The 19501-nt window shown below is 43.4% G+C and overlaps 2 protein-coding genes across 2 annotated transcripts in view; one reads left to right on the plus strand and one right to left on the minus strand.

The window, feature by feature from the left end:
* ATPSCKMT (ATP synthase c subunit lysine N-methyltransferase) overlaps positions 1-1010 on the minus strand; it is a 21101-nt gene extending 20091 nt beyond the window's left edge. Inside the window, 1 exon segment of the mRNA XM_065584225.1 lies at positions 727-1010. Within this exon segment, the coding sequence (XP_065440297.1) occupies positions 727-1010 (284 nt within the window).
* Positions 222-13718, plus strand: CCT5 (chaperonin containing TCP1 subunit 5). Its single transcript, XM_005303092.5, has 11 exons — positions 222-1151; positions 3339-3399; positions 3498-3662; positions 4169-4367; positions 6709-6901; positions 7122-7271; positions 7608-7727; positions 8205-8390; positions 8995-9132; positions 10019-10199; positions 12837-13718. Exons 1-11 carry the CDS (start codon positions 1047-1049, stop codon positions 12962-12964), a joined length of 1626 nt encoding a protein of 541 aa, XP_005303149.1. The 5' UTR covers positions 222-1046; the 3' UTR covers positions 12965-13718.
* Positions 13719-19501: the final 5783 nt, after the last annotated feature.

Consider the following 19501-nt stretch of genomic DNA (forward strand, 5'->3'; position numbering starts at 1 on the left):
CTCTAATTCAGGGGTGAGTAAACTGCGGCCCGCGCACCGCACCAGCAGCTTGGCCCTGCTCCAGTGCTCCGGCCGGGGTGCTGGGTCAGGGGCTGCACCACAAGGCCAGGACAAGTAATTGGCTAAAACTGCAGCAAAGGTATATGCTACACATCAGAAAAAAAAGAACTTCCTGTCAGGGTGGTTAAGCACTGCCACAAATTGCCTAGGGAGGTTATGGAATCTGTCACCGGAGGATTTTAAGAGCAGGTTAGACAAGCACGTGTCAGGGTCAATCTCTAGAGAATACCTGATCCTGCCTCAGTGCAGGGGACAGGACTGGATGATCTACCAAGGTCCCTTCCACTCCTGCATCTCTCTGGCAGCAGCTTCCACTCTTAGGACTTCAATAGACGTAATAAAGGAAAAAACCAGCAGCCGGAGCCGGCTTCCCCCAGCGCGTCGCTTCAGGAGCCGGCGGGCGGGTCCCTGTCCAACGCGCTGGGGCGGCTCCACCATTAGCCAAGCCGGAGCAGACAGGCCCTGCCCCCTGGAGGGTGCGGGTGGCACGGACCCGGTCGCGCACGGAGGGGTCCTCTCCGCTCACCGAGGGGCCGATATCGCGAGACTCGGAGAAGCAGGCGGGAACTCCGACCGACGCAGGCGCAGCGGAGTGGACGATACCACCTGAAACGCGGGGGGAAGGCTCACCTGTGGCAGGCTGTATAGCACCGTAGAGTAACGTACCCTGCCTCGCAGCGCGCATTTGCGCCGTCTTATTTTGCTCTCACTGTAGTGCCGTGGATCCTGCGAATATGATGTGTGTCGGAGTTCCGCTTCGTGGTCTCTCCCACTCTGACTTGCGCCCTTCTTTCCGTCAGACGCTTCCAGAAGGGCTCAGTGAGGGCGCCACATTGGTCCCAGCTAAGAAATCCTTCCGGTAGTATCCCGCTGCGCATGCGCGGCGCAGAATCGTCCGCCCGTTGCGTTGCGTTGGGCGTGGTGGGCAGCAGCTGCGGCTCGTGCTCCATCGGTTGGTGTCAGAGCGGCTCCGGTGCGGCAGGACCATGTCGGCGATGGGGACTCTCGCGTTCGATGAGTACGGGCGGCCCTTCCTGATCCTCAAGGACCAGGATCGCAAGAGCCGCCTCATGGGGCTGGAGGCGCTCAAGGTATTTGCGCATGCGCCACCGGGGAACCGCCGGTTGCTAGCCCCGGATCCATGTGCTTCCCCCTCCCCCACTCCGGGATCAGAGCCCCCCCCCCGTGGTTGGTCGCTGGTCCCCTTCCCACTATCGGGTCTGGAGCCGCCGGACCTTTGTGTGTCTCTTCCCCCCCCCCTCGGGCTTCGGGCCGGACCGGTGCGGGGAGCTCGTAGCCCCGCCCCCATCGGGGCCGCCCGGCCGCGGCCCGAGCGAAGGCTTTGATGACGCGCATTAGGCCGCCCATTGCTGCCGCCTCGTGCGGATGGAGCGGGGCGGCTGGATCCGCCGGGCGCCTTGTTAAGCGCCAGGGCCGGGCCCTGTGGTCGCTCAGTCACTAAACTAACGCGATAAGCTGCAGCTTCCCCTTGAATCTCACACACACTGAACCAGGCTCTTCTCCCCCAGTGCAAACGTGCGCTAGTCTCTCCTGTCTTAACCCCCCGCCCTGGTTCTGGTCCCATCCTATAACCGCATTGAGCACATTGTTTATAGCCAGATTTCTCCAGTCCGCGTTTCTCTGCCTTGCAGTCAACTGAAACCACTCAAAGTCTCTAATGATCTCAAAGCTCACAACCTGGATGTTATCCTCTTTTTCTTTGACTTGCCAGCTGCTTTTGATACAGTTAACCACACTCCTCCTCTTGAAATGTTGTTCTCTCTTGGCGTCCTTCTCTTGGTTTTTCTCCTACCTCTCTAAGGCCTGGTCCACACTAACCCCCCACTTCGAACTAAGGTACGCAAATTCACGTAGCTGAATTTGAAGTACCTTAGTTCGAACTTACCGCGGGTCCAGACGCGGCAGGCAGGCTCCCCCGTCGATGCCACGTACTCCTCTCGCCGAGCTGGAGTACCGGCGTCGACGGGGAGCACTTCCGGGATCGATCCCAGAAGATCGATTGCTTACCGCCGGACCCGGAGGTAAGTGTAGACCTACCCTAAGGGTATGTCTTCACTACCCGCCATATCAGCAGGTAGCAATCGATTTATCCGGGATCGATATATCGTGTCTCGTTAAGACGCGATATATCGATCCCCGAACGTGCTCACCGTCGACTCCGGAACTCCACCAGAGCGAGCGGCGGTAGCGCAGTCGACGGGGAGCCGCGGCCATCGATCCCGCGCCGTCTGGACCCCAGGTAATTCGATCCAAGATACTTCGACTTCAGCTACGCTATTGGCGTAGCTGAAGTTGCGTATCTTGGATCGATTTCCCCCCCCCCCCCCCTCCTCGGGTGAAGTTTTCAGTGTAGGCCAGTCCTTAGGTTATAAATGATTGGGAGGGACCATATTTTTTTGTTCCATGTCTGTACAGTATATAGCTCAATGGGGTCCTGGTCCATTATTAGGGCTCCTAAGCACTTTGGTAACACAGATAATAAATGTGATGCATTTCAATCATTCACCTGTTGCATCGCTGAAGGAGACGAAAAGTATAATTTTAAAACCCCAGGATTTTTGGTGTTTTGCACCTGCAGAGGTGGGATGCTCTTGTTGTATCCTAGTGGATAATCTGAGCAGTTTGATGATACTAGCAATGCAATGGTCTATTGAAAGGCCAATGGATTTTTAAAGAATGACTGAATGTTCACAATCCTTTATCTGGCGAAAGTCCTTCCCAGATCATCACTTTTGTATGAGAGAGTTAGAGTTCACAAGCAAAGGTCCAGCCCACTAGTCAGATGCCTTTAATGCATCTGCTAGCGGGAGGGCAGAAGGAAAAGTTTGGGTATGTCAGTTATATATCAACACACACAATTTGCCTGATCTAGGTATAATTTATAATATAAATTTTCACTTAGTTTAACTTCTGCTTGAAATAGAGCAAAATCATCTGTAGCAGTTGTTTTGTATCTCACCCCCACTTAATGCTGTTTTAAAAAGAGGGGGGGGGCTACTATGCCTTTTTTATTGCCAGTGCAAGTTTTATTCATATTTGCACCGATGGAAAACATTGGAGATGGGAATTGCTACTGGCTAAGCGAGGCCCTGAAAATACTGACACCTAATTTTCTCTGACACATAAGTGTACCTGCAAACAACTAAAATCAAAGGACTTTCTTTTTCACTATTTATTTGCATAGCGTTACTAACAAAGCATTGTATTTTTAAGGATGTCATAATGATTGAATTTATGTTTGCATTTTTGTTTCATAGTCTCATATAATGGCAGCAAAGGCTGTGGCAAATACACTGAGAACATCACTGGGGCCCAATGGTAAGTATGAGAATGTAAGTTTAAACATTTTTTTTTTTTTTTTGGTAAGGTTTCTTTGATTATTTATAACTTGTATACTTTTTGAACACTTGTTTTAGGTCTTGATAAAATGATGGTGGACAAGGATGGTGAGGTGACTGTCACGAATGATGGGGCCACCATTCTGAGTATGATGGATGTGGATCATCAGATAGCTAAACTTATGGTAGAGTTGTCTAAATCGCAGGATGATGAGATTGGGGATGGAACTACAGGGGTTGTTGGTAAGAGACATTTCAAACCTATCACCTTTGAAATCAGGTTATTTAAAGAGTTATTTAAATAAACAATTAGCATCTCAAACAAACCTAGTAGAGTAGCTAGCATTTTAATTCTCTTGCAGCTCCTGTATTGCGGGCTCTCTAGCAGAAGGATAGGGGAAAGGGGCTGTTTGTTTTTGTTTTTAAAAGGGTAGGCTTAATTTGCAGGCAGTATTGACACTCCATCCCTTGTATTAAATGCATCCATGTATTTATTTTTTCACATATCTTAAATAGTTTTCTTCCAATTCCATCTTCACTCCTTAAGAAAAAGCAATAATTGGGTAGTTTCCTCACTAAGATTGGTCAACAGCTGTTGATGAATTTTAGAAACTTGTGTCTGGCATAGTGTAAGCCTGCAAGGGCAGGTCTGTTACACACACTTTCGGTGCTCTAACAACGTATTGCAAGATTAAAATAACTTAGTAAATTGATGGAGGAAAGTAATTCTTGGTTTTTTTGTTTTGTAGTTCTGGCTGGTGCATTATTGGAACAGGCTGAGCAGTTGTTAGATCGCGGTATTCACCCTATGAGAATAGCAGATGGTTATGAGCAGGCTGCACGCATTGCCATTGAGAATCTAGACAAAATCAGCGACAGTTTTCCAGTCGATCCACAGAACATTGAACCTCTCATCCAGACTGCAAAGACAACTCTAGGTTCTAAAGTGTAAGTTTATACTGGGAAAACCTAACTAATAAAGTTTCATATTTGAAAGCATTTTTGGGAAAAATCATTGACAGTTGTTTGGCTTTTTTAGCTGGAATATAAAATTCGTTACATTCCTCAATGAAATTTTTCCTTACAGTTAAACGTCACTTTTTATTTTTATTTGGGCATAAGCTTTTTACCCACGAAAGCTTATGCCCAAATAAATCTGTTTAGTCTTTAAGGTGCCACCGGCCTCCTTTGTTGTTTTTGTGGATACAGACTAACACGGCTACCCACGATTCTTTTTATTACCAGTTAATTTCTCTACTGTAACTCCCTGATGCAGCAGGTTTAGGAGGAGACATTAGTAAGCCATTCTCTTTACACGTTTGATGAGATGTGACAAGCAGCTGCAACAGAAATTCCTCTATGCTATCTGTCTAATTCCCTTCTTTTCCACTTCCATGCTTCCTAACTTCCCTTTATATATTTCTGTGTGGTTATTTCCCCTCACTTTTAAAAGATGATAGTTTGCTTAAAGAAAAGATGACACTAGATGGATTTCACATGTGACAAATAGCTAATATTATTATAGCCTTATCTGCTACCTTTATTTCTATTAAGAGTAGTGACAGAGCAGATTATTTTTTTGGCTATAGTAAAATGGTATTTAGATAGTTAATTTGATACTCATCATGGGTTAATTAATGAAATGTGGCTCTTTAATTTGCCGGGATAGTGATTTGATGGCATAATATGGTTTTCTGCTGACAAATGCAGATCAGCCCAAAGTGGTGCATGCATTTTAGGTGAGAGTCTCACAATCTTTTCAGGTTTGCAGCCCCTTCTTTGAAGTCAAAGGTTTTCACTACCTCCTTTCATTTAATTTATATCAGTGATGATGATAATAAGCCTATATAATTTGTGTGTATATTGAGAGGCCGACAAAGAATATTTAACCTTGAAAGGTTATGGGGAGAGGAGAGAGATACACCTCTACCTCGATATAACGCTGTCCTCGGGAGCCAAAAAATCTTACCGCGTTATAGGTGAAACCGCGTTATATCGAACTTGCTTTGATCCACCGGAGTGCGCAGCCCCGCCCGCCCAGAGCACTGCTTTACCGCGGTATATCCGATTTCGTGTTATATCGGGTGGCGTTATTTCGAGGTAGAGGTGTATGTCCTTTGCTTTAGACTGTTAATAAATGTTCGTGGCCCCTTGATTGATGTTCATGACCCACTAGTTAAGAAACACAGTGTAGGGTAACCCAACATGATGCATAAACAAGTATTCAACAAATCAATTGACCATTGACTGTTCTCAGTTCCCTTCTCAGGTGTGAGTTATCTTTTTGTGCTGGGCTGCCAGACACTTTAAAACAAAAATTATTTTTCCTCCTTTGGTATCCTGCTGTTAATTGATTCATCTCGTTAAACTGACCTCACACTTGGTAAAGCAACCCCCATCCTTTCATGTATTTATACCTCCTTCTGTATTTTTCACTTCGTGCATCTGATGAAGAGGGTTCTAGCCCACGAAAGCTTATGCCCAAATAAATTTGTTAGTCTCTAAGGTGTCACAAGGACTCCTCATTGTTGGTTTTTTTTAAAAACAAAAATAATCCTGTTGTTCCTTCCTGTCACTATTGGAACAAAGGAAAAGCTACTAGTGATGCTTGACTTAACTGTAAATCTGATCAACACTATTTTGTTTGTTCTTAATGTAGGGCAGTTAAGTCTGTGACATTTGCTGCTTGTCTTACATTAACGAACATTTCAGGTCTCTCAGTATACTGTTCAAGTTAGTGTCGGGCTGGAGACAACTCTCCCCTTCCCCTGTCTTTGGGGCATATTAAAGTGGATATATCAAACCATTTTGCTTTAATCTTAAAGAATTTAATCTAGAGTTTAACTTGTTCTATGCAGCCAGAAATCTACATATGGTCCAGCACCAGTTGTCTATACCATGCTCCAATATATCAAGTATATGTAATCACATTAAAAGAGGTCCTTTCCCAGATGTACCTTGCATGTTGTTTGGCATGCACCCTATAGGTCCCTTATTGGTTATAACTCACTTGTAATCAGTTAAGTGTGAGAGCCCAAATCTGCCTCTTGGTAAGATATTCAAGAAGAGGTGTCCATCTCCACTTCACAGGCAGACAAATTCAATTCTTTATCTCCTGTTTTGTAGTTTAACTACCTTTTTCTCCTCTTCTCTTCTCTCATCGTCCTACAATGAACAAACATTCAAAGCTCAAATAACATTTGTTCTCTATTAGGACAATTGTTCTCTTGGGGAGGGGGGACGTTTTGAACAATCTTAACTAACTTCATTACATTTTGCTTAAATTTAGAATTAATCGTTGCAACAGACAAATGGCAGAAATTGCTGTAAATGCTGTACTGACAGTGGCTGATATGGAACGCAAAGATGTTGATTTTGAGCTAATCAAAGTACAAGGCAAAGTGGGAGGGAGACTGGAAGATACCCAGTTGGTTAAAGGAGTGATTGTGGATAAAGATTTCAGCCATCCACAGATGCCTAAAGTGAGTCAGTCTTTTTTGGTAGTTATTTAAACCATCAAGGAACTTTTCTTTGCCCCTCTAACTGCTGTATCTGAACACCTCTCATGTACTCTAAAATAGAAGTTTCTCTTTCCTAGCTTGTAGAAAAAATAGCTTTATTAGTATGGGGTGGGGGAGTGGGGAGAGTGCAGATATTATTGAGGTCAAAATAATTAATCTTAATCTTTATTTTAACATGTAGGAAGTTAAAGATGCTAAAATTGCAATTCTCACTTGTCCATTTGAGCCACCTAAGCCTAAAACCAAGCACAAGCTTGATGTAACATCCGTGGAAGATTACAAGGCACTGCAGAAATATGAAAAGGAGAAATTTGAAGAGATGGTGAAACAGGTTAGAGTTTATAAACGTATTTATCCCTGATGACTTTTCACCGGTGTATACAAGAGTGAAATATTTTGCTTTTCATGTATGATTTGACTAGTAGTCTCATAAGAAGCAGACCTGCTTGCATACATATACTTCTAAAAAATTACAGCTGAATTACAAACTAACAACAACAAAATAGCTGTAATTAATTAATTAACAGATTGCAGTTTGAAATTCAGTTCCATGGTTAGTGTCTTTACGGGTCATCCTTTGTATCCACTGTATTTTGGTACTTGTGAGTTCAAATTAAATCCATTGTATTGCTTTTAATTTAGCAACATATATTGGAATTGCTTTCAGATTAAAGACACTGGTGCAAACCTAGCTATTTGCCAGTGGGGTTTTGATGACGAGGCAAATCACTTATTGCTTCAGAATGAGCTGCCTGCTGTTCGTTGGGTTGGTGGACCTGAAATAGAAGTAAGTAAACTTCTCTCCGACTTCATTTTGCATCTGCCTTGACTGGCTGACAAAGGATTTAACACATGATCACTGCAGAACCTCTGGCTTTCAGGAGGAGAGCAGCACAACTAATATACATGAGTCTAAATCACTGAGTGTAAAATAGCACTTGTGAGAAGGGCCCACTGTCAATGGGGCCATGATCCACAATTTAATCCTCTAGACACTACCCCAGTACAAATAATAACTAATGGATGGGAGTTAAAATTGAGCTTAAAAAGTGTGATGGGTAATAGGTGACCTAAGACTCCATGTTTAAAATTTCATTCCTTGCTCCGCAGAAGCAACTCATTCCCTGAAATACTCTGAAGGAGGGGAAGCATCCATTTCAGAGTCTAGTCCATAAGTTGGCCTTCTTCCACCTACGTCCCACAATTAAAAAAAAACCCTTGAGAAAAAATTCTTTTCAAAATGACTTTGTTTTTTTACTTGTAGTTGATTGCCATTGCAACCGGAGGGCGCATCGTTCCTCGTTTCTGCGAACTCACGTCTGAGAAACTAGGCTTTGCTGGCATTGTCAGGGAGATCTCATTTGGAACAACAAAGGATAAAATGCTTGTTATTGAGCAGTGTCAGAATTCCAGAGCTGTTACCATCTTCATTAGAGGAGGAAATAAGATGGTGAGATGCTCAATATGTAAATGAGAGTTTGAACATGTCTTCTGCTAATTCCTGTCAGCTTGCAAAATCAGCAGGTGCATCCAAAAGAAGCCTCAATGTTGTACTGTCTTATCTGAAGTGTGGCTAGAGGGAGTGAACAAGTCACTAGTCCACTTGACTGGGACAGTCAACAGTGATTGCTTGTTAAGAGTGGCAACTTGCTGTGCAAAGTACCACTAGATTCACATTGTTTGGTGTTGAGTAAAACTGATGATCCTTTGTTATCATGCATAAATATTTTAGTGTAAAAACTCTTGTTTTTCTCTTGGAAATACCCCAGGCTTGAAAAGCGATTTGGTCATCCAAGTGAAGGGTTGAAAATCTTTTAAACTGTGCATGTGTAATTTCTAAGTATTGAAAAGCTGATTATTTCAGAATGTAAAGTTTCATGAAAACAGTGAATTAAAAAAATCTAGGTCATTACAACAATAGATTTCTATTCAGATATTACTTGGCTGTGTGGAGTTTCTGATTCTGTATTAGGAAACCTTGACGAAGTAAGATTTTTCGGGACTCTCCTAACTTTACATACTGTAACATAACTTGTTATATTCTAAAATTCAAGATTATCGAAGAAGCAAAACGGTCTCTTCATGATGCGTTGTGTGTAATCCGGAACCTGGTTCGTGATAACCGCATTGTGTATGGAGGAGGTGCTGCTGAGATCTCTTGTGCTTTGGCAGTTAGTGAAACAGCAGATAAGGTAAAAAAACAACAACAACAACAAAACCTTTTTCATCATTCTCCTGCTCAAGGAAAACATCAACCTTTAGTGTCTGTAACTGAAAAACAAGTGTGTTAAGGAATTTCATGCTTTCACTTATGCACAGCATCATGTAGTTTTAGTTTTTCACATAGTAACTGCTTCACCATAAAATAGCAAAGTAGAAGAAAAGCTGTTGTGCTTTTTAAAAAAAAAAAAAGCTGTTGTGCTTTAATAAACTACTTTGTGGTTACTGATTAAATGATAGCATGAAATTTTCTATTGGGTTGCTAGCTGTCTTTCCAGACTGATATACTGTTATCAGTGATGTTCCTTTTGCAATACTGATATTGTCTTTTGACAGATGAAATAGGACAACTTAAATTTATCAGTCATGTCTGAATTCAAGTACAGATCTTAGGGTTTGGTTTTAAAAGGTTGTAACCTTACCCAGGTCAAAATGTGCAGCTCCTGGAATGGAGACTATGGTTGTAGATGGGGCATTCAGTGGCACATGACTCCATCCCCTACCCCTAGACCCTCATTTCAATATGATAAGATTGCAGTCACTCCCACCATTCATCCCAGGACTTTCATCATATGGACCCTGCTGCAATGCAGTAAGTTACTGAGCAGCCAGCTGATGCATTGTAGAGTCACACAGTGAAATGGCTTGCCATGTAAACAAGCCGTTTGTTCTTAAGACTGATGTAGGATGTATTATGCATATAAGTATGTGGGCACCACATGTAAACATCCTGTTGAGTAGGATGGGCCATGTTTTTAAGGAACACTTGTATCTATAGTATATGGATAAATTCTTTCACTGTTTCAATGTGGTAACTTAGTTTTGCCAGCAGTCTAATATAAGCTTGTACTCTCCTAGTGCCCCTCTTTGGAACAGTATGCTATGAGGGCTTTTGCTGATGCCCTAGAAGTCATTCCCATGGCGCTTTCTGAAAACAGTGGAATGAATCCCATACAGACTATGACTGAAGTGCGAGCTAGACAAGTGAAAGAAAACAATCCTGCTCTTGGGATCGATTGTTTGCGCAAAGGAACAAATGGTAAGAAATCCTTAATACGCTGTGAATATTGTGGAGAGGAGCTAAATGGAAGGTATTTCTCAACAAATGTAAAAAGCTGTAATAGACTTACCATGAGTACTACAGAGACTTCGGAAAATGTCCTATGAAGAATTTAACTTTGTTAGGTTACTATGTATAATGAAGTTCTTGTTTGCAACTAATTATTGGACTAATGTGGCCCCTAAATGTTCTGGTAATTTTTGTAATGGGTTAAAAACACCTGTTGTATCTAATAGTAAACTATGGTTCTAACTTTTTCTTCATTCTTTTCTCTTAAAACACTTGTGTGAAATTGTTGTCCTCTCTCTAAGAAAATAGTGTTCTTTATCCCATCAAATGTCCAGTTCAGGTTACTAGAACAGAGTTAAGAATGTTTATAATCTGAACACTGGATCCCAGAATTGTTTTGGTACAGAACATTATAAGAGTAATGATTTTTTTGTCAGAACAGTATTATAGTTTAAAACTTTTTTTTTAAATGGTGTTGTGAAAAAAAAATCAATCCAATATTACCTATTTTATAAGTAATACCAAGGCTAGGTCAGTGCTATGAGCTAGGGATGGGATTCCCCTGCTCGTGTACATGTGCTTGTGGCAGCTTGATGAGAGCTAGCAGTAGCATAAAGAGCAGTGTAGTTTAGGCAGCTGCAATGGAGACACAGTCGAGCTATTCTGAGTACAAACCCGCCTGAAACTGGTACGTATGTACCATCCTAGCTCCGACACGCCTCCGTTGCCACTACCTATGCGACTGCATCTTCACTACAACATTGTTTCACCCATGCTGTTTTCCTACTTAAGACATGTTTTTCAGAGAAGAAAGTAGTAACTTGTACAAGTGAGTTTAAGGCACAGTGGGAAGTTTCTCATAACATGGTATTGGCACGTTTATCCATACAAAATATACTGTGTAATTTTCTTTATGCCTGGTTGACTTCCTTGTGATGAAAGTACTTAAGCTTCTACATAAAGGACTGTTGTCCGTGTGCCTTATGGTAGTCTATCACGGGCACATGGAAGCTGCATTTATTCTTTTCTATGAAGTTAAAAATCATGCTAGAGGGGAAAGAGATGGGAATATTCAGGGGTCAGAATGTTAGAAAAGAGAATCTGGATCCTGTTATTTAAGATCACTGTGAAAGGTCTAAAAGTTACTCACTTTGTAAATAAATGTGTAGCTTGATGAGATTTTTAAAAATATCAGCAGTCACCTTTTGACCCTCAAGGTTGAAAGCACTAATCAAAATACATTGTAGGGGATCACATAGTAAATTACTTACTTTAATCCAAGAAATTTAAGAGTATTTTATGACATGTAAACAATAAAAAGTAAAAATGTTTTGAATCAGATGCCTTCAGGAGACCATAAGTTCTTTATTGCTCTGCTGAGCATTTTTGTTTTGTTTTAATTTAACTCCAAATAATTATTTGTAATGCTTGTTAAACTCACTTGTATGTGTGGTCACCCACAACATGTAAAAAATCAAGGCTGCAACAAACAGGTGAGTGTCCAAATGTATGTTTATGTCCTCCAAATTTGGGTGCCTATTGACAGATTTTTCTAAATGAGCTCTTAACTGGGATTGATTATTTGGATTTTCTGGGTGATTGACTTTATTTTGAAAAACGCTTATCTACCAACCATTGTCTATTACAACATGAATTTCTGAATTCATGCTCTTGAAACATCAATTAATCACTTAGTACTTCTTCATATTTGAAGAATTTGGAATAAAAACCTTAATTTTATACCACATGAGCAAAACGTTTGGGCATAAGTAGAATGAGTTCAGATGAGGACTTGGAATTGTCTTTACTTTTGTAAGTATCATGTTCCCTTCATTGTTTTCCTGGTGTGCCTTATTATCATGATTAATGTAATGCGTTGCCCTAGTGAATATAGAGAAGTTTAAAAAAAAAAAAAAAAAATACTGTGCTCCAAGTTGGGAACTTTCAGCTCAAAGCAATTTTTGAGACTGAGATGTAAACCTGAAGTCTTCTTTTTTCAAGAAATGTCTCAGGCCTTGGCTACACTTACCCGCAAGTTCGACGGCTGGAAATCGAACTTCTGGGTTCGACTTATCACGTCTAGTCTGGACGCGATAAGTCGAACCCGGAAGTGCTCGCCGTCGACTGCGGTACTCCAGCTCGCCGAGAGGAGTACCGCGGAGTCGACGGGGGAGCCTGCCTGCCGAGTGTGGACCAAGGTAAGTTTGAACTAATTCGAACTAAGGTACTTCGAACTTCAGCTACGTTATTCACGTAGCTGAAGTTGCGTACCTTAGTTCGAATTAGGGGGGGTAGTGTAGACCAAGCCTTAGCTGTAGCATGAGCACTTGACTGGCCAAACAAAGTGCACAATGTCAGAGAAATAAGTCAGCTGCTCGTACCGGCATGTTTTTCTTCACTATACCTCACTGTGATCTCTAAACAGCTGAAAGGGAATAATATGCATGTAGAATAAAATTCTGAGTTTTGGTAGAAGGGCGTGATTGTACGGTAGTAGAATTTTAAATCTGAAATGTGATTTGCTCTCTGCGGGCTCTTTTAATGTGTCTTTAATTTGGTGGGTTTTGACTTTTGGGGGATGTCTAATTATTTCCCCTCTTTTGACAGATATGAAGAAACAACATGTCATAGAAACCTTAATTGGTAAAAAGCAACAGATTGCTCTGGCTACTCAGATGGTTAGAATGATTCTAAAGATTGATGATATTCGTAGGCCAGGAGAATCTGAAGAATGAAGGCTGAAAAACAAGGAATAAAATGTAATGGAGCCACTGCACTAAGAAAAATCAGTGGGATCTCAACAGTTCATCTTCAGCTATTTATTTCTTGACAACTTTTCTTTTTGTTTTAGATACTGTAACTGCTAGTTGTTGAAGACAATAAAGTACCATTTAGCAGTTGTGGCTTCAAGAGTTGTTTGAGGCATCATTGTATGTTCTTACGTGTTTCCTAGCAAATATTCACATCCTTTTATATTGATGTGTCAAGAAAGATAGCTCAGATGTTCTATTGTTCAAATTATTTATGGCCCTTCATCTATTGTCCCTGCAGCAGACTCCTCCTGTTGCCTGTAGGCTGAATCTCTTACCATTGAATGCCCAGTGGTCTGGATTCTCTAGCTCTTCAGTGCAGCAGACTGGAAATTCTGTGTCAATTTACATAAACTTTAAAAATGGAGTCTTGTATGGAATTAAATATGCACATGAATAATGCAGTATTCTTTGTTCACATGATAATAAATGTGATTTTACACTGTTCATCCTCCCTAATTTTCAGTTCGTTGCAGAATTTTGTATTAGTCATAATGTAGAAAGTCCAGCCCTTTCATTGTCCTCTAAAATTGGACTACATCATTTGTTCTTATCTTTATTTTGGCTCAGTTTCAGCAAATCACTTAAATCTGCGCTTAACTTTAGTAACTGGGACTACTCGTGCTGAAAATTATGTATGTTAAAGTGCTTTGCTCAATAAAACTACTTATATGCTTCAGTGTTTTGCAGAATTAGGGATTTTTGTAGCTGGTCTGTTTTAAAGCTTCCATTTCCCTTATGTGAGCATTTAATTTTTATTGTTCTCTAAACTAGTAGTTTTAGCTGCTTTTACTTAACAGTATTTCATTTTAAAATGAAAATTTGTGATCATCTTAATAATGATTAGTGCTACTCTCTATTGTTGCCACTTGGGGTACAGCTACACAGGGATAAAAGACCCACAGCATGGCCGGGGTTGACCTGGGTCAGCTGACTTGGGCTTTGGGGCTAAAAGTTGTTGTGTAGATGGTTGAGCTCAGGCTGGAGTCAGCTCTGGGACCCTCCACCCTCACAGGGTCCCAAAGCTCAAGCTCCAGCCTGGGCCCAAATATCTACATAGCAGTTTTTCAGCCTGAGCCTGTCAGCTGACTGGCCAGCCATGGGTTTTTATACCTTTTAGACATACCCTTGAATGCTGACACATGATGAAACACCACCTCACAGGAGAAACTAAAGCCTAACATGATAAAACTCAATGGAGACCCAGCGGCAGTGTTTTACTGCAGTTTAAGAAGGAAAGATTAAATTCTTTCACTTGGGAAATTTAAATCACAAAGTTCAAAAGCTACTTTCCTAATAATTAAGCATGTCACCCATTTCTAATAAATGAAGTAAAACTAAACTTCAACTTCCATGTGCTCCAACTGCACAGAGGAGCTTTCTACTATGGAAAGTGACATACTGAAGCATAATCTACACTATGCTTCAGTAATGGCTATTTATAGTGTAAACATTGAGAGGTGTGGATTCTGGGTAGTTTTGAAAATAAATTATCAATCATGCCAACAGCTCCACTATTGTTTTCCAGAAATATTGTAGCTGTCATTTCAAGATACGCTTGTTTCAAAAGTGTTCCAGTACTGCGTAGTATATTGGGAATGGTACAATAAAATTGCTCAGAAGACCTTAAATGAGAAATGGCTGGCAAGTTACTATTCCACTGTAAGTTAATTTGTGTGTTAAATCTCAAAAGGTGTAAGCTAATATCTAAAAGACCTTTTCATTGGTGCCTACCTGTTAAATAGATCTTTAAATGTGCAATTCTATAGGAAGAATTGAGGAGTTGTTGACTCAAGTCCAAACATTAGATGAACATCAAATTATATTTTTTAAAAAAATCAAATGCCCTAAAGTTTTAGTTGAGACTTTAATATGGAAATTCAGTTTATGGTTTCCTAACTCACCTGTGTTAACTGCATGCATCCATTTCAATAGTTACCATACAATTGTGCTGTGGGGGGCCACCACAATCTGCCTGAGCAATAGGGCTGCCAAAAGTTACGGGATCCTTCATGGGCCTTGCCCTGCTACCGTGTTTCCATAGTTGCATGCAAAGTGCTAGCTTGGTGCTTCCAAGGAAGCCTCTGCCAGATTCTGAGGCAGCAGATAGATATAGGAGCAGCTGCCTTGTATAGTGTTTGAGGTTACAACTTCAAGCTCCCCTTTTTTGCTACAGAACTTACATCAGCTCCCATAAATGGGTAACATGTTTAGTTTTTGGGGAATGCCGAGATGATCAGCCAGGAAGTAGGGGAGGAAGAAGATAAAAGAAATTAAAGCCCTCAACTCTTTCTTCCCAAAATACTAAATTAACAAGTGAGAGAAAATAAGAGTGGAGCTAGTTCACATATGTGTGTCACCCATCTACACAGCCTTTGGAAGGTAGGGATGGAGAGGGCTCCAACAAAATGGGTTGTGAATTATAAGATTAAAGTGGAGTTTCTTTTATGTTGTATTACTGGCAGGAGATTGTCTCCCTGCTTACTGTGTGATTCTGTACTCAAAAGCTATTATAGGCAGGGCTGATACTACTTCCTCTTAAGGCTGCCTGATACTTCCCATTATAAGATCCTGTGTTCAGTTGCTTAAACTTTGCCAAACTTCAACTCTTCAGAGTGAAATTTTCCAAGGCAGGTGTCAGCCTCAGGCTGAATATCTTTGGAAAATGTCAGACAAAACTGTTCTGTTTCCAAGAACAAGGTTAGAGATTAGTACAATTTGCCCATATTAAATTGTGGAAACCTTTCCTTTGAGATGGTCTAGCACCTCCAGGCCATAGAGTAGGGCTTTTGCTATGCCTGTGAAAATTCACCTAAATTTGGCCAAGTGCTATGCGTTTGAAAAATTGTAGTTTGCACATTCTTGGGGTGATGTGGGAGCTTGGCAGCTAAATTCCCTAAAGTTTCCATTTGTGCTGAGCAGGACTTTCCCTGCAGTTGTAGCTGTGGATTCTCGCTTGTGCTGTCAATACCTTCCCTGATGACACAGCCACCATGGAGGAGGAAGTTAACTGCTTTGAATGTAAAAGGGGAAAGAGCCACAGTTTTTTTTGGAGATGGGGGAGATTTGGAAAAGGATCCTTTGTGAAGGGGAGAGTGACGGACTGGATTAGGACCCTGGGACTATGAAAAGAATTCTGAGGAGTGGAAACGAATTGGGTAGGCAAGATGGGACTGGCATGAGGAGTCAGGGGTATGGAAGTGATAGGACGGGGTATGTCTACACTACGAGAGTAGTTCAATTTTACTTAAAGCGAATTTGTGGAACGAATATTACGAAGTCGAACTTGTGTATCCACACTAAGGACAGTAATTCGACTTTCTGAGTCCACAATAACGGGGCAAGCGTCGACATTGGAAGCGGTGCACTGTGGGCAGCTATCCCACAGTTCCCGCAGTCCCCGCTGCCCATTGGAATTCTGGGTCGAGCCCCCAATGCCTGCTGGGTAAAAAAATGTGTCGAGGGTGGTTTTGGGTAACTGTCGTCATTCAACCGTCACTCCGCCCTCCCTCCGTGAAAGCGCCGGCGGGCAATCAGTTCGCGCACTTTTCTAGTGATTGATAGCGTGGACACCACAGCACTGCGAGCATGGAGCCTGCTGCGATCATCGCTGTAGTTATGGCCGTTGTCAACACCTTGCACCTTATCATCCACCTTTTTCAGAGGCAGATGCTGAGAAATTGGGTGAGGAGGCTACGGCAGCACGGTGAGGACATGAAGTCTGAGAGGGGCACAGACCTTTCACAAAGCACGGGACCCCGTGCCGTGGACATCATGGTGGCAATGGGTCATGTTGATGCTGTGGAATGGCGATTCTGGGCCCGGGAAACAAGCACAGACTGGTGGGACCGCATAGTGCTGCAGGTCTGGGATGAATCACAGTGGCTGCGAAACTTTCGCATGCGGAAGGGAACTTTCCTGGAAGTTTGTGAGTTGCTGTCCTCTGCCCTGAAGCGCAAGGACACCCAGATGCGAGCTGCCCTGACTGTCCAGAAGTGAGTGGCCATAGCCCTCTGGAAGCTTGCAAAGCCAGACAGCTACCGGTCAGTCCCGAATCACTTTGGAGTGGGCAAATCTACCGTGGGGGTTGCTGTGATGCAAGTAGCCAACGCAATCATTGAGCTACTGCTCTCAAAGGTAGTGACCCTGGGAACTGTGCAGGTGATCATAGATGGCTTCGCTACGATGGGATTCCCAAACTGTGGTGGGGCTATAGATGGAACTCACATCCCTATCCTGGGACCGGCCCACCAGGCCAGCCAGTACATTAACCGAAAGGGCTACTTTTCAATGGTGCTGCAAGCACTGGTGGACCATAGGGGACGTTTTACCAACATCAACGTCGGATGGCCGGGCAAGGTTCATGATGCTCGCGTTTTCAGGAACTCTGGTCTGTTTAGACGGCTGCAGGAAGGTATTTACTTCCTGGACCACAAAATAACTCTTGGGGATGTGGAGATGTCTATAGTCATCCTCGGGGACCCAGCCTACCCACTAATGCCCTGGCTCATGAAGCCCTATACAGGCGCCCTGGACAGTGAAAAAGAACTCTTCAACTACTGGCTGAGCAAATGCAGAATGGTGGTGGAGTGTGCTTTTGGACATGTGAAGGGGAGATGGAGAAGCTTACTGACTCGCTCTGATCTCAGCGAAACCAATATCCCCATTGTTATTGCAGCTTGCTGTGTGCTCCATAATCTCTGTGAGAGCAAGGGGGAGACGTTTATGGCGGGGTGGGAGGTTGAGGCAAATCGCCTGGCTGCTGATTACGCCCAGCCAGACAGCCGGGCGATTAGAAGAGCCCAGCGGGACGCGCTGTGCATCCGGAAAGCTTTGAAAGCTAGGTTCCAGAGTGAGCAGGGTAACCTGTGACTATTAAGTTCATTTAAACAGAAGCTGAACCTGCCCCCGTTTCTTTACTCAGTTAATGTTGACTATCCTCTCCAGTTACCAACACACCTTTAAAAATAAAATAAATGAAACTTTGTTCATTAACACCGTTTTCTTTATTAAGGATTTTGCGGTAAAGGGTTGAAACTGGGACGCAGACTGTGGTGGGGAGCGGGTGTAGTGATGGAAAGGACGCTTCTAAACTCGAGGAATGACAGGCTCCTGCTCCTAGAGCGGTCCGCAGTGGTGGACTGGTTGTTTCAATGGAGCCTACCACCCCTCCTTTTCGGGACTCTGTGTGTGGGGGCTATGTGACTTTGTGGCGGGGGAGGGCGGTTGCAGATCCCCTGCTGCGTGGCTCTGTCATTCAGGCTAAGGACCGCTGCATAAGATCTGTAACCGCCCTCCCCCGCCACAAACTCACATAGCCCCCCCACACAGAACATGAAAACCACCTCCCAGACTGACCAGGGTGCCTAGTGCCTGCAATGTGTGTGTGACCTTCTGCTGAACCTGCCCCCGTATCTGTACCCTGGTAAAGGTGACTGTCCTCTCTAATTACCAACCCCCTTCCCCCCCTTCAAACACACTCTCCTCTAAAAGAACATGACGGAAACAGTAATTAACAGAAACGTATTTTTTATTAACAACTACACAGGGGATGAAACTGGGACGGGGGCTTGGGTGAGGTGCTTTTGGAGTGAAGGAAAGGACTTATCAAATCTTTGGGAATGAGAGCCTTCTGTTACTTGAGCAGTCTGCAGGGGTGGAGTGACTGTTTTCACGGCCCCTGCCGCCCCTCCTTCTTGGGACTTTGGGTGAGGGGGGGATGGGACTTTGTGGCGGGGGAGGGCAGTTAGAGAGAGAATGCAGCGGGGCTCTGTCCTCCTGCCTCCAGTCCTGCAGAACATCTACAAGGCACCGGAGCGTGTCTGTTTGCTCCCTCATTAGTCCAAGCAGCGTTTGAGTCGCCTGCTGGTCTTTCTGCCACCACCTGTCCTCCCGTTCGCTGTGTGATCGCTGGTATTGCGACATATTCTCCCTCCACTGGGTCTGCTGTGCCGCCTCGGCTCAGGAGCAGCCCATAAGTTCTGAGAACATCTCGGCCCGTGTCCTTCTCTTTCGTCGCCTGATCTGCGCCAGCCTTTGGGAGGGGGATGCCGGGGTAGCTCGGGAGACACTCGCAGCTGTGGGATGGGAAAAAGGGAGTGAATTCCTCAGAAAGATACAGTTTTGTGAACAATGAATATAGTCTCTCTCTATGAACAAGACCATGCACAGCACCTATCACATGCGCACTCAGTACAAGGTCAAATTTTCGGCCTTCCCATTGAGTGCCTGGGGTCTTGCTGTACAGATCACACAAGCGGGGCCAGACAACGGAATTCGGCTAGCAGGTGGACATGGTAAGCCGTAGACTTTTGGCTGCTTAAAGCTTAATTTATAGCAGTGCCCTCCTTTCACGTTCCACGCAATGCTCCTACCATTGGCCAGTTCCTGCTGCCGGCAATCCGGCCAGCATGAACTCTGCCCCTGTCCCACCCCCCTTGCGGCTGTCCCCGGGAAAGATCC

Source organism: Chrysemys picta, chromosome 2 (assembly GCF_011386835.1).
Source record: "Chrysemys picta bellii isolate R12L10 chromosome 2, ASM1138683v2, whole genome shotgun sequence".
In the NCBI taxonomy this organism is placed as follows: domain Eukaryota; kingdom Metazoa; phylum Chordata; order Testudines; family Emydidae; genus Chrysemys; species Chrysemys picta.

Coding starts and splice junctions, on each gene's coding strand:
- CCT5 (XM_005303092.5), top strand. CDS start 1,047: ATGTCGGCGATGGGGACTCTCGCGTTCGATGAGTACGGGCGGCCCTTC. Junction 7,272..7,607: donor TTGAAGAGATGGTGAAACAG/GTTAGAGTTTAT, acceptor AATTGCTTTCAG/ATTAAAGACACTGGTGCAAA. Junction 9,133..10,018: donor TTAGTGAAACAGCAGATAAG/GTAAAAAAACAA, acceptor GTACTCTCCTAG/TGCCCCTCTTTGGAACAGTA.